General features: G+C 36.0%; 1 protein-coding gene and 1 long non-coding RNA gene across 6 annotated transcripts in view; one reads left to right on the top strand and one right to left on the bottom strand.

Annotated features, from left to right (window-relative positions):
• The window catches only part of LOC111501953 (leucine-rich melanocyte differentiation-associated protein), a 131,591-nt gene that overhangs the window by 107,863 nt on the left and 11,175 nt on the right, over positions 1-12,553 (top strand). For all 4 annotated transcript variants that reach the window (XM_074172927.1, XM_074172928.1, XM_074172926.1 and 1 more), the window contains exon 3: positions 7,750-7,889. In XM_074172927.1, coding sequence (XP_074029028.1) covers positions 7,750-7,889 — 140 coding nt within the window. The remainder of the gene's footprint in view (positions 1-7,749; positions 7,890-12,553) is intronic.
• LOC141481425 (uncharacterized) lies at positions 9,589-10,826 on the bottom strand. 2 transcript variants are annotated; one of them, XR_012464970.1, is made up of 3 exons: positions 9,890-10,826; positions 9,743-9,801; positions 9,589-9,683 (listed from the first exon to the last, which is right to left on the bottom strand). It is a non-coding gene; the product is annotated as an uncharacterized lncRNA (long non-coding RNA). The 2 variants fall into 2 exon arrangements; XR_012464969.1 differs by having other exon boundaries at positions 9,895-10,826.

The raw sequence follows: 12,553 nt of genomic DNA, 5'->3' as shown, positions 1-12,553 counted from the left end.
TTCAGTTTCACAACTTCATGATGTATACTTGGAGATATATTATTAGGAAATGTTGGTGCTACAGTTTTGTTCACAGCGATAAAGTCATCAAACCACAAATTGTAGAGGAAATGATAGTGGAATATTAAATTAAAACCATTTTTCGACTCTGACGGAAAAATTTGTGCAGTTTTTATTCAATTAGCATGCCAATTCTCAAAAAGCGTATCAATCCACTTCAAATTTATATGTCAAAAAAATGTGTTCCTATATAACGATCAAATCTAATTGTAGTGTTGAAATTGTTTTTATCCGTTCGACAATAAGGAATCGTGTCATTCTGACGTTTGGCAGTATTCAATTATGTTTTTAGCACACCATCGCTGACATCAATTATAAGACTTGGTCAGAAGAGATAATCTGATATATAATCAGTTTGTAATTTCAAGGTATCTGACATTCCTTCATAAATAAGTGAGTGAGTTCTTCGACTTCCCCCAAAATTACGGAATTCATTACTCTGTACCAAAAAAGGAAAGAATTATATTTTTATGGAATTACATATTTTGAGATGCATTGGATGCTCTTGGATCTCATGTAGATTGGTATCTTCCCAAATTCGACAATTTCGTTTGTTCACGTAACCATTCATCCAGACATGAACACCGTCCAAAGTGCCCGACACCACAACAATCGGCCGGAAAAGTGATGTCCTTGGTATTCTGGGATGTGCGTCGTGTACCTAATATTCATCGATTATCTTCAGGAGGAAAATACCACTAACAGTGAATATTATATAGCATATCTGCAGCGCCTGAATGCCGAAATTGAGGAAAAACAACCCATGTGTAGAAAAAGAAAAATAATACATATTGTCACGAACCAACGGAAACGTTGGCAAAATTGCAGGAAATGGACCTCGAATTGCCCCCAAATATACCACGCCCGTCAAACCCGGCTCCCAGTGACCACTGACTGTTCACATACCTCAAATTCAATAATAAGATTGAATACATATACATATAAACAAGAAGAAATGCAAAAATTAACATGACAAGCCACTGAAGCTTATAGAGCTTGTGTATGACAAAAAAACTGAAACAAAAAGTTGAGACGTTTTGTGTATGATGTCAGTTGAAATGGAAAAATTAATAAAAATATCATGAATGAATCAGTGAACAAATAACATTACAAACTAAACTATCGGTCATAATATTCATCATTCATATACGCATATACGTAGTGTGATTGAAAGTTGTATGTCTTATATTTCATGTTCAAATCCAAATTCAAATTTATTGCATCCATATCATATTGACAAGAAATAGATCGGATTAGTCCAAGTTCACAAATTAAATTGTGTCTGAATGAATAGATACAAATAAAATGACAAACATAAATAATGGATTTAAAAAAAGATTACATTCTTGAATGTTATGAAATGTCGACTCAAAAACCGAATTTGAATCGGGTATTTCAGTGATGCATACTTCACCGCATGTGAAAACTCACAAGACCATCACAAAAGATAAAGCAGAATATGAAGAAGCATGAAAAGGTCAATACTAAAAGTCACTAACCACAAAAAAAATCGAATTCACGGAAAGAGTAAAAGCATCCTTCGGCCAGTACTTTCTTTGATTTGCGTTTGAAGATATCTGGACGTCTGCTCTCTCTCAATTCGAGGGACAGAATGTTGAATAGACGAATTCCAGTATTCACTGTTGCTTTTTTGCACATTTTCTTGGGTAAGATATTTCTTTTGTTTCTGGGTCATACATGTGAATATCGCAATGCCTTCTAAAGCTGTTTAGGTTTTTGAAGATATAAGTAAAAAGTTTTAATATATAAATAGGTGGCACCGTGGGAATGTTATTACTATTGAAGATGTCTCTGCATGATATTCTATAAGATGAGCAGAAAATACGTCTAATAATAAGTTTTTGCAACACAAACACTTTATGTAGTTCGAACACTTGACCCCACACAACGATACTATATGAAATAGCGGAGTACCCCAGTGCATAGTAAACTTCAAGCAGACATTCACGTTCCAGCATGTTTTGGAGTGTGGTGACCACATAAAAGCATTTGTTCAGCTTGCCACAAACTAAATCGACATGCGAGTTCCATGATAGGTCGCAGTCGAATTGTGTTCCTAAGAACTTCACCATTATGGATGGCTCAATTGACACTCCTTCAATTGAGAGCTGCAAATGCAGAGGTGTTCTATGTTTGCTACAAAACTCTATATATTCCGTCTTATCAAGAATAATCATAAGTTTATTTTTAAAGCACCATTCCTTGAACTCTCTCAGGATTGTTTTGACCTTTTCAGATAGTCTTACAAAATAAGTATCTGACACAATAATGCAAGTATATCTGCATACATCAGCACCCTTCCTTGAGATATGTGAATGGGAAGGTCGTTAATGAAAATGAAGAAAATTAGAGGACCGAGTACGCTTTCCTGGGGTGTACCAATATCTGTTTCAAATTCCTCCGAGATGACGTCATCAATATTAACAATGAACTTTCTTCATTCGAGGAAGGACATGACGATGATAACATCCTTCCAGCTTCTGTGAAAGAACTGAAGGGTTACATCAGGGCCGCAATCACCAAGAAGCTCCGAGTTCGACTCAATAACCAACAAGTTATTGAAGAGGCTCCCAGACAACTATATTGAGAATCTTCTGAACATTATATAAACAGTTCGTTGGCCCCCAGATACTTCCCCAGAAGGTGGAAGCAAGCGATCGTCGCCATGATCTCAAAACAGAGTCAGAACCTGCTGTTCCCACAAAGGCTCAACGGAGAAGTTGAGTACCGAAATGTTCTGCCTGATGAACAATTCGGCTTTAGGAGAGAACATTCCACTGAGTTACAGGCTCTAAGGCTGGTGGAAAACACCATCCACGAATTGAACACCAACAACAAAGTGCACATTGTTTTGCTATACATCTCGAAGGCCTTCGACCGTGTATGGCACGAAAGTCTTCTGCACAAACTAGTCACGTTCGACCTGCCTCGGGGCCTGATCCGGTGGATTGGGTCTTTCCTGGAAAGCAGAACATTTCAGGATAGAGTAGAGGGCTCTGTCTGAGAACAGAGAGATCTTCGCCGGAGTGCCACAGGGGGCAGTGCTCTCTTCGACGCTGCAGTCACTAAACACCAGTGACCTTCCGAAGCCTGAGCGTGTGAAGATATGCCTGTGGCGCTGGAGTGCCACAGGGATATCTTCACAAGAGTGCTCTCTTCGACGCTGTACTCACTTTACACCAGTGACCTTCCAAAGCCTGAGCGTGTAAAGATATCCCTATACGCCGATGACACAGCTCTCCTCTCGTTTTCCATGGGTAGAGAGCTCGGCGTCTTCTACATGGTACCTCGATTGGAAGATACGAGTGAACCCGAACAAGATTCAGACGATAACCATGGAAAGATTGCTATCTTACCCGACCAGAAAAGTGAGAATCTCTGGAAGGGATATTGACTGGCGAGCGCGGGGAAAGTTCCTCGACCTTCTAATAGACCGTAGGTTCACTTGAAACCCGCACATTATGTACGTTAAATCAAAGATCGAGGATCGGATAGCTAGTCTGTACCCTCTGGTCAACAGAAAATCCAAAATGAGTCTGAAGAACAAAATTACCATCTACAATACGATGTTCAAGCCTGTCATCATGTATGCTTCACACGTCTGGGGACAAGCGGCTACGTATAATATCTCCATTCTGGAGAGATTGCAATACAAGTTAATATAGATGATTGTGAATGCTCCTTGGTTCGTGCGGTATGAAGCCATCCGCAGAGATTTGCAGCTGTTTTCCATTCAGCAGTCCATTCAGTCGAGGAACCGGCGAGTTTTTGATAGCGCGGAAACTCACGAAAATCTGTTAGTTAGGGAAGCTATAGGTTATGCTGTAGACCACCTCTCCCGATATAGAAGGCCCCGACACTCTGTCGAATGAGGCCCTCGTGTCCCCCGTTAACGGACGAATATATTTTTCATCCATCCCACCCCAGTGATGTAGGGGTACCCCGTGAAGGATGGTAATGATGTCTGAGGACTACATGCCGCCAATATCCCCTCAGTCATGAACCCATTTGTCCTTCGACGACAAAAATCAGCTAAAAGGGTAAGGGAGGTGGGCTTCAACCTGAATAAATTGAAGACGCTTGGTCGGTCGAGGAAGGACACGATCCACTCACTCATTGATTGGGCCGCGGACACCAAGGTTATTCAATTTATCAGATATGAAAGAAATATCGACCGAGTCGAAAACTCTAGTGAAATCAAAAAAAATTGAGATCACAAATTCGCCAGAGTTCATTTTGTTGTTGACATATTAAACAAATTCTATCGTGCTTGTTTCAATTGATAAGCCACTACGGAACCCATGCTGGTCTATAATTCTCAATATTACTTGGATCGCATTTTTGAAAAATAAGAATTATTGAGGCTAATTTAAGGCTAGGGGGAAATTTGACCTGCAATACGGACAGATTGATGATATGCTCGAAAGCTGGTGCAATTATTTCACTGGTGTCTTTAATTACTAATTTCGTCCGGACCTGTAGATTTTTTATTCGGTAATGAGTTCATGACCTCAAGTATTTCGTCCTTTGTGACGGGTTCAAAGAACATTGATGCAGGATTGAATTCACTTGTGGTACATTGTGTGGAAAAATGTTGACCAAAATGTTCATTCAATTCATCAGTTATCACTGTCGATAAATATTGTCCAAACACCGGGGCCATGTTTTCTGGTTCGATTAGGACCTCGTTATTAAAATTAATTTCAGATATTTTGTTAGATTTATGTTTTCCTTTAACTTTGTTGACAATGTGCCAAAGTGTTTTCGTCTTGTTATCCGATTCACTAATGATTGCATTATAATGCGATTTTTTTTCGAGAGAAATTTTCTAATCAATGTTTCTCTTCAGTAATTTATACTTTTGTTTCACCGTTACATCATCTGCCATCTTGCATAACCAATTCAAATCCTTTAACCTATCTCTCGTTTGGTTTAGTTCATGTGAAAATTTCTGTAAGTCCTTGTTCAGAGAGATTGAAACACAAGGTAGTGTACTTGGACCACTACTTTTCTTGATTTATATTAATGACCTGCCAAATTCAATGACAATGTTTACAATGCTATTCGCCGGTGACACTTCCTTCGCCATTGGGAAAAACATATTGAAGAGTCATCAGAATTAGAAAAGCGAGTTATTCAAGAAGCTACGGAATGGTTCAATGCGAATAGCCTATGTGTGAATGAAAGCAAGACAAACAGTTATGTTCTCGCTGTTTCATAATCTCTCAAATAATGTGAAATGTCTTGGTATAACCATTGATTTAAAGTTAATTTGGAAACCCCATATTGACAAACTATCAAAAAATCTATCATGCAAGGTCTATGCAATCAGGCAGATAAAAAATGAAGTTGGTAATGAAGCTGCCCATACCGCTAATCATACAAAGTTTCATAGTTTCTTTATTTATCGATTGATAAACTGGGGTACATCTGTTCATATCTCGAGAATATTTAAAATTCAAAAAAAGAGCAATCAGAGCTTTAGCTGGAATGGGTTAAATGGAGAGCTGTAAGAATTGGTTTATCAAGCTCAATATATTAACTCTTCCATCATGTGTAATAATACTGCAATTTGATACACATTCAAGAAAATTTACAAAAGTTTACTACAAACTGTAACAACCATTTGTATAATACTAGGAACAAGGATAATATTAGGGCACCAAACCAAAAACTAGAAATAACAAGGAGATGTAACTCATACTAACTGCCCCAATCAATGAAAAATGCAACCCTCGCTAATTTCAAACGGAAACTGAAAAAACGTTTCTCAGAGAATGCTTACAATGATGCGTCTGACTTCAGATTTACAGAGTGACTATCGTCAATGTAGGTACTGTCTCTATGTATCTTCATTTTTACATTTTTATTTTTACATTTATATATTTATTTACTTTATTTTGTGCTTGTTTTATATACAATTTTTATGTACTACCTACTCCTTTTCAATAATTTCAATTGTAATTTACATTTATTTTATATATTATTGACTGTCAAAGCACTAATAACTTGACCAAAAAAATATATAATCTAATCTAAAACAGTACAGAATATGATGAACAATAATGACAGATGTAAATCAAAACATATGAATAAAAGTTCAAATATACGTATAAAGCTAGTGTAGATCATGAATTGTAGAATTATTTCCATTTATACTCTCAAATATTATTTTTTGTGAGAACATGTACGTTTCTTTCTGTATCACTACTTTTTTTCGTTCCAATATTTTATTTATCTCATCTACTGTTATATTAGTTAGCCATAATTTCAGTTCTTTTTAAAATCTGTTATAACTTGTAATAGACTTTATTTCAAATGGAACTTCTGCATAGGCAATAGGGCACAAGTATGTGAGAAATATTTGACTTCAAGATGTCGTTACTTTAGGAATCCTTGAGGTTTTTTACTTGAATCTGGTGTTGTGCAAGTGATCCACAGACAATAATTTTGTTTCATATCTTCCATGAAAATATAGATGCCTACATGTAAAAAATTTAGATTCTGTGAAAAGTGTTTCAGACGGATAGGTATAATTTCTATTGAAAATAATTTTAATGAGAAATTTTTGAGTGAGATTGATAACCCTGAGATGATTATCAGTAATGTCTCCCACACAATTATTCCATAATTGATATGGGACTGTACTAGACTGAAACATAATGTTCGTAACTGTGCTATATCAAAAATATTTTTGAAAAACTTAAATTTGTTCAGTAGAAACCTTATTCTGCGTGCTTATTCCATCTTACATTTTTATCTATTATTATTCCAAGATATTTTATATGTTTTTTCATATATAATATAGTCATTGTGTCAATTGTCATTATAGATTTCCAACGAAGTATCACCAAAGAAATTACGACTGTAATAAATCATATAATCAACAAACGAGTGTAGGTCTCTCTCTCCATTTGAAATATTCACGCTCACATTCTTTCGTAAATTTTCAAACTGGCCTAGGCCATTTTAATACACTACAAAATTGAAATCTGCAAACTAATATAATTTTCCCCAAAGTAAATTTCAGGTGAAAAGTCAACATATGATATTGCTTTCGACATTTTTGTGACAGGTTTGTTTTGATTGAATTTACATATTGTTCAGAAGTTCCAAAGCTGTTTCAATTTTTGTCGATGGCAAAGTACCGTGAGCTAATTTACAGTATAAATTTCAATTAAACTTCAGCTGCAGTCTGGTGCAGACTTCTGTTCATTTATTTTGAAATATTTCATGAATAAATATTCATTTCTCAATAATCTCAGATAACCACCAGTGATAAATTTGGTATCGTTCAGTTTTTTTTTCTTATATGTATTTTCATTAGGGCAGATGCATGTCATATACTCCAAACTGTCATGCAACACATAAAAAGGACATATAAATTCATCCTTGAGATTGTGAAATTTTATAAGACAAGTAGAAAAAACTTTTTTGAGATTACCGAGAAAATTCAAAATCCTAGAATATGCTCGCCTTAGTGTACAGTGTCATTCGTACTGTAGAAAAAATAAGTTCATCTGATTTTGGTTCTAGAACTAATACTTAGTCTGGTGCATCAAAAGTAACGACTCAAATATGTATTTTGTGATCACAACCCAACTGTAAATGAATTTCAATTATCGAATATCCTCATATATTTTTTGTTAATAAAACTTTTGTTTTCAGATATATGACATAGAATCTCTGTTGACAAAAATAAATCAGAATGTTCCGAATATCATTTACCTCAGTTTATTAGGAAACAAAGCTTGTCCCAACGAATTATCCGGATCAGAAAACAACGATGAAGATTATCAGCGATACAGGTATGAAAAATGAAACACAAATATAGGGTATTTCATTGAGCGCTTCCTATCTTTGAATTTAAATGAAGCAAAGTGTGTAAGATATCATCGAAATTTTATATAGTCCGGTCAATTTAGACATTCGAAGCTACCTAAATTGCCACCAAGCTGAAAATCAGTGATATTGTTTAAAATATGATCAAAAATAAAATTTCAGTTCCCCTTCTTTTCCCTGTATGGGAAAATTTTTATTCAAGGTAAAAAAAATAGTTTTTGGCGATTTTCAGCAAAACGGTAAGTTTTATCATAAAAATACTTCAAAATAATCGTAGACCATAAAATTATCTACAAAAAGTGTATCAATCCTGAGAGCCAAGGTTTTTGAGATATGACGATTCAAAAAGTTGTGAAAGTTGTAATCATCATAATATGCACGCGTTTCCACGCCACCTATGAGGTAGTGTACTTAGTGCGTTTTTTTTAACGTGGTTTCCCCAGTAAGCCTATTCCACGGGTCAGTTATGATCCTGTTTAATTTGAAATTATTGCAAAATAATGGATATTAGCTGAGATTGAAAAGATAAAAGCAATTTAAGTTAAAAATAAGTAGTGAAATTTAATCGTCCAAGTCGTAACTTTCAAATTCTTCTTCTTGTTCTTCTTCTTGATCTTCCTGTTCATGTTCGTCTTGTTCTTCTTCTTCTTGTTCTTCTTCATCTTCGTCCTGAGTACATGTAAACTGCGTTAATAGCGATGTATCACATGTCCCCTCGTTGAAATCAAACGTATCATCCACTGTCGGTGATTCAATATTAGAGCACGACCGGCCGTGACAATATGTACATGCCAGAGAACAAAACAGTCTGGCTTTTTTGCAACCACATTTAGCACTGCACCCCAAACACTGCAGTTGCAAAAAAAGTTTGTATTGGTTGTAATGAATTGTTGACCAACTTCCAACCCCAGTCTGTAGGGTTAAGCAGTCTTAGCTGATAACCAAGCCACACTTGAACTCGGTATTATACCCGAAAAACCAACTGAGGTTGGAAGAAGACCAGGTGTTTGTACTTGTTTTTTAATTTACATTTATTAATGTCTTCATACCACGTTCAACAGTAACAACTTCACTTTCAGTTAAAAGTTTAGCACAAATCTGTTTTTCCATTAATCAGCGGTCGTCCCCATACGAACGACAACTCTCAAAAGTTGAGAACTTGTGCGGGCTAAGGACTAACGAGGTCTTACCTTTTAACGTGTGATTCCTAACACGGTTGCAGAATCATTCCAGCTTCAACCAGATAAATTCTCTCGAGAAAAATATCTGGTCGAGGCGGGAATCGAACCCACGATCTTCCGATCGTGAGTCGGGCGCACTACCAACGCGGCCAATTCCACAACAAATAAAACAATATTCTGACATTTTTGTTATAAAACTCAAAACAGCACGATATAGGTTAGGATAAACACGTGTTCTCTCTACCGACTGGCATTCAAGACCAACGGTATTTCATTTTTTATGGCAGATATAAGACCCTAGCCAGGCACACAATTGAACAGAGGACAGATGTCTCAAGGTTACAATGGCGTATAAATTAAGGGACCGGGTTTCATTTTACCTGATATTTTTATAGTTATAACTTACGTATATTTTATATTAAAAGTGTTTTCACGGGTTATGTTAGTTCCAGAGGTTAAGGAAGTAAAAATAAGAAAAAAGATGCAGTTATTTATTTCCACTCCTACACTTTATTATTCAACTTCTACTTTTAACAGAATATGTATGTTCAGAGCAGGGATAAGCCGATATTTCCATGCCTGAAACAGAAAGATCTGTTAACTACGAATGTTTTAACCATTTTTTGTTCAATACTTACCAAAGACGAATCCAGCAAGGTCGATAGTACGGGTAGAGTTCATCGTCAGGTATGTTGATCTGCTTTTGGGGAATAATAATGAGGAAAATAATGACCGTTTACTTATTGTTTTTATCATTTAGAAAATTCATAAGAAAATAATATAACCTCACTTCTGCTCATCAGGTTGGTGAAGGTTTATTAGAACTACCAGATCTCTTCATCATAAATATCAGGGTTTCCAACCTAAAATATATGGAACGACATTCATGAAAAAAAATTAAAAACAAGCGGGTATTTGTTAAACATGAAAAAAGGAGAGTTGAGGAAAATAATCGTTTTTTCGGGGTTCTAGAAGGATTGAAAAGACGTGTGTCGCTTGTTTGCGGATTTTTCTTTGAAACTCTTGTAATTATTGCGGAAAAGTTATTGCACAGAGAAAAGGCAAAAACTTAAACTATCCTCTAATTTTAGGGAATGAACTGTAGATTTCAGTAATCAGACCGCTTCAAAATATATCATCAATATCAGGGCTTCTACTCAAGGGGTATCATCATTTTTTATAATTTTTATACTTGCTACGATTTTCCGTTGCTACTTTCTAGAATATCTCCTTGTATCTCAAAGAACGACGGGTATGATGCAACTATAGCTTTTCCGAAGGATTTCTCCAATTATATATCAGATAAATATGCCTTGAAAGCTTTTCTTTTACCACCAAAAAAACAAATAAAAGGTCGGACAGTGCTCGACGTGAATCTTTCACAGGTGATCTTATTATTCTTGTCCAAAAAACCTGAAAACATGTGTTATGGAATTCTCTACCGATATTGCGATATTTCAAGAATGAAAATCCTTCCCAGCAATATTGTGATAAAATAACGAACCTACACGGCGGCACTACTATTTCTTCTGAACTCACCGTTAACATCCTCTATGGCATAATTTCGAGAAATTGGAAGTGTAATGGACGATCTGGAAGGTAGAAAATAGTACTAGTAACAGTGTAAGTTACAATGACCGATAGAAAAATATTTTAACATACTTATATTACATTTACAGATATGTATATACGTGATGTACTCATGCATATTATGACGATTACAACTTTAACAACTTTTTGAATCGTTATATCTCAAAAACGGTGGCTTATAGGAAAAAAAGTATTTATATATTTTTTGTAGATAATTTTATGATCTGCAATTTATGATAAAATTTACCGTTTTGCTTAAAATCGCGGAAAACTAATTATTTTGACCTTAGACCTTGAATAATTTTTTTTCTTAAAGGGGAAAGATGGGGAACTTTCAAATTTCATTTTTAATCATATTTTCAACAATCTTACTGATTTTCAGCTTGGTGGGAATTTAGGTAGCTTTACTCTTATTTTTCCACAAACTACACCTAAACGATTTGATCTCCACAAACTTTAATGAAAAAATATATCACATGTTTCGCTGAACATTAGCTTTTTCAAGTGATTAATACTTGGGGGGTATTATTCACTTGAAGAAGCTAATGTTTAGCGAAACATGTTGTGATATATTTTTTCAATAAAGTTTGTGGAGATCAAATCGTTTAGGTGTAGTTTGTGAAATTACTATGGATCTTCATCAAGTAACGGCCGAATCAATCAGAAAATTCACCCTTATTTTTTTGTCAAATTTGACCGGGCTACTATTTGTTTGAAAGATTTGTTGATGCCACTATGTGTGGAATATAATCGTTCAGATGTCCACTACGGCTTTTCTGGATGGAGCGCATCCGAAACGTCCAATTTTCCATGACTGACACATAAATCAGGCTGAATTTGCCCGATGGCATGCATGGTTTATGTTGGCTTTGAGGACTGCTGTCGTTTGTAATTTATTCGCATATAGCTGCGACTTGAGAAAACCCCACAAGAAAATTTCTAACGGGATCAAATCGCACGATCTCGATAGTAGCTCAGTTCACATCACTTCCACGTGAGATGACCATGCCCTCAAACCACTCGTGCAGAATATCTAATGTAGCATGAGCTGTGTGGCACGTAGCGTTGTCCTGGTGGTGTCCGAATCATCCAATTCAGCCCAAAAGAAAGTTGTTGATCATTGACCTATGTGCTCGCCGTTGACAGTGATGGCCTGGCCACCGTCGTTCTCAAAGAAATATGGACCGATGACGCCGCCAGCCCAAAATCCACACCAGACAGTGACTTTTTCGGGATGCATTGGACACTCTTGGCTCTCATGTGGATTAGTATCGTCCCAAATTCAAAAATTGTGTTTGTTCACGTACCCATTCATCCAGAAATAAGCCTCATCGCTGAAGGTAATTTTGCACAAATGTTAAGCCCAAGTGCCGGGTGTTGATCGATCGTTTACTGAATCAGTGGACTCAAATTCATCCATCACATTACAAATAGTCCTCTCAGTAAGACTATTATGGCGACCGTAAAATGGGCGGAGCGCGGGGTACGTTGCCCGAACACCCACTTTGATAAAACAATTTTATTATATCCACGTGTTGTTAAAAGACTTCTTTACTCGTTGCCTGGAAACATGATTGAAGATCGTTTGATATCCATGTACAATTAGTGTCTAGTTCTTTTTTATTTCTATGAAATAATTACTTTTTTTCTATGACGGGAAAAAAGTTTGACATGTTATCTCTGATGACAGGTAACAAATGTCACTTTTTATGAAATTACTTTTTCCATGGGAAAAAAGTGAGTACTTTTCAATACAACAGTCGAATTTTCTTGTGTCGAAATTATATTTTCCATTGCGATATGCATAAAACAGGCGGCGATCCTTTGCTGCTGCTGGACGAAGGGCTATGTACATTCGG

Source organism: Leptinotarsa decemlineata, unplaced genomic scaffold (genome assembly GCF_025532065.1).
Source record: "Leptinotarsa decemlineata unplaced genomic scaffold, Ldec_3_MD MMD2_tig00000199_RagTag_RagTag, whole genome shotgun sequence".
Lineage (NCBI taxonomy): Eukaryota > Metazoa > Arthropoda > Insecta > Coleoptera > Chrysomelidae > Leptinotarsa > Leptinotarsa decemlineata.
The sequence above is the reverse complement of the archived record's forward strand: the minus strand, read 5'-3'. Positions and strand labels throughout refer to the sequence as shown.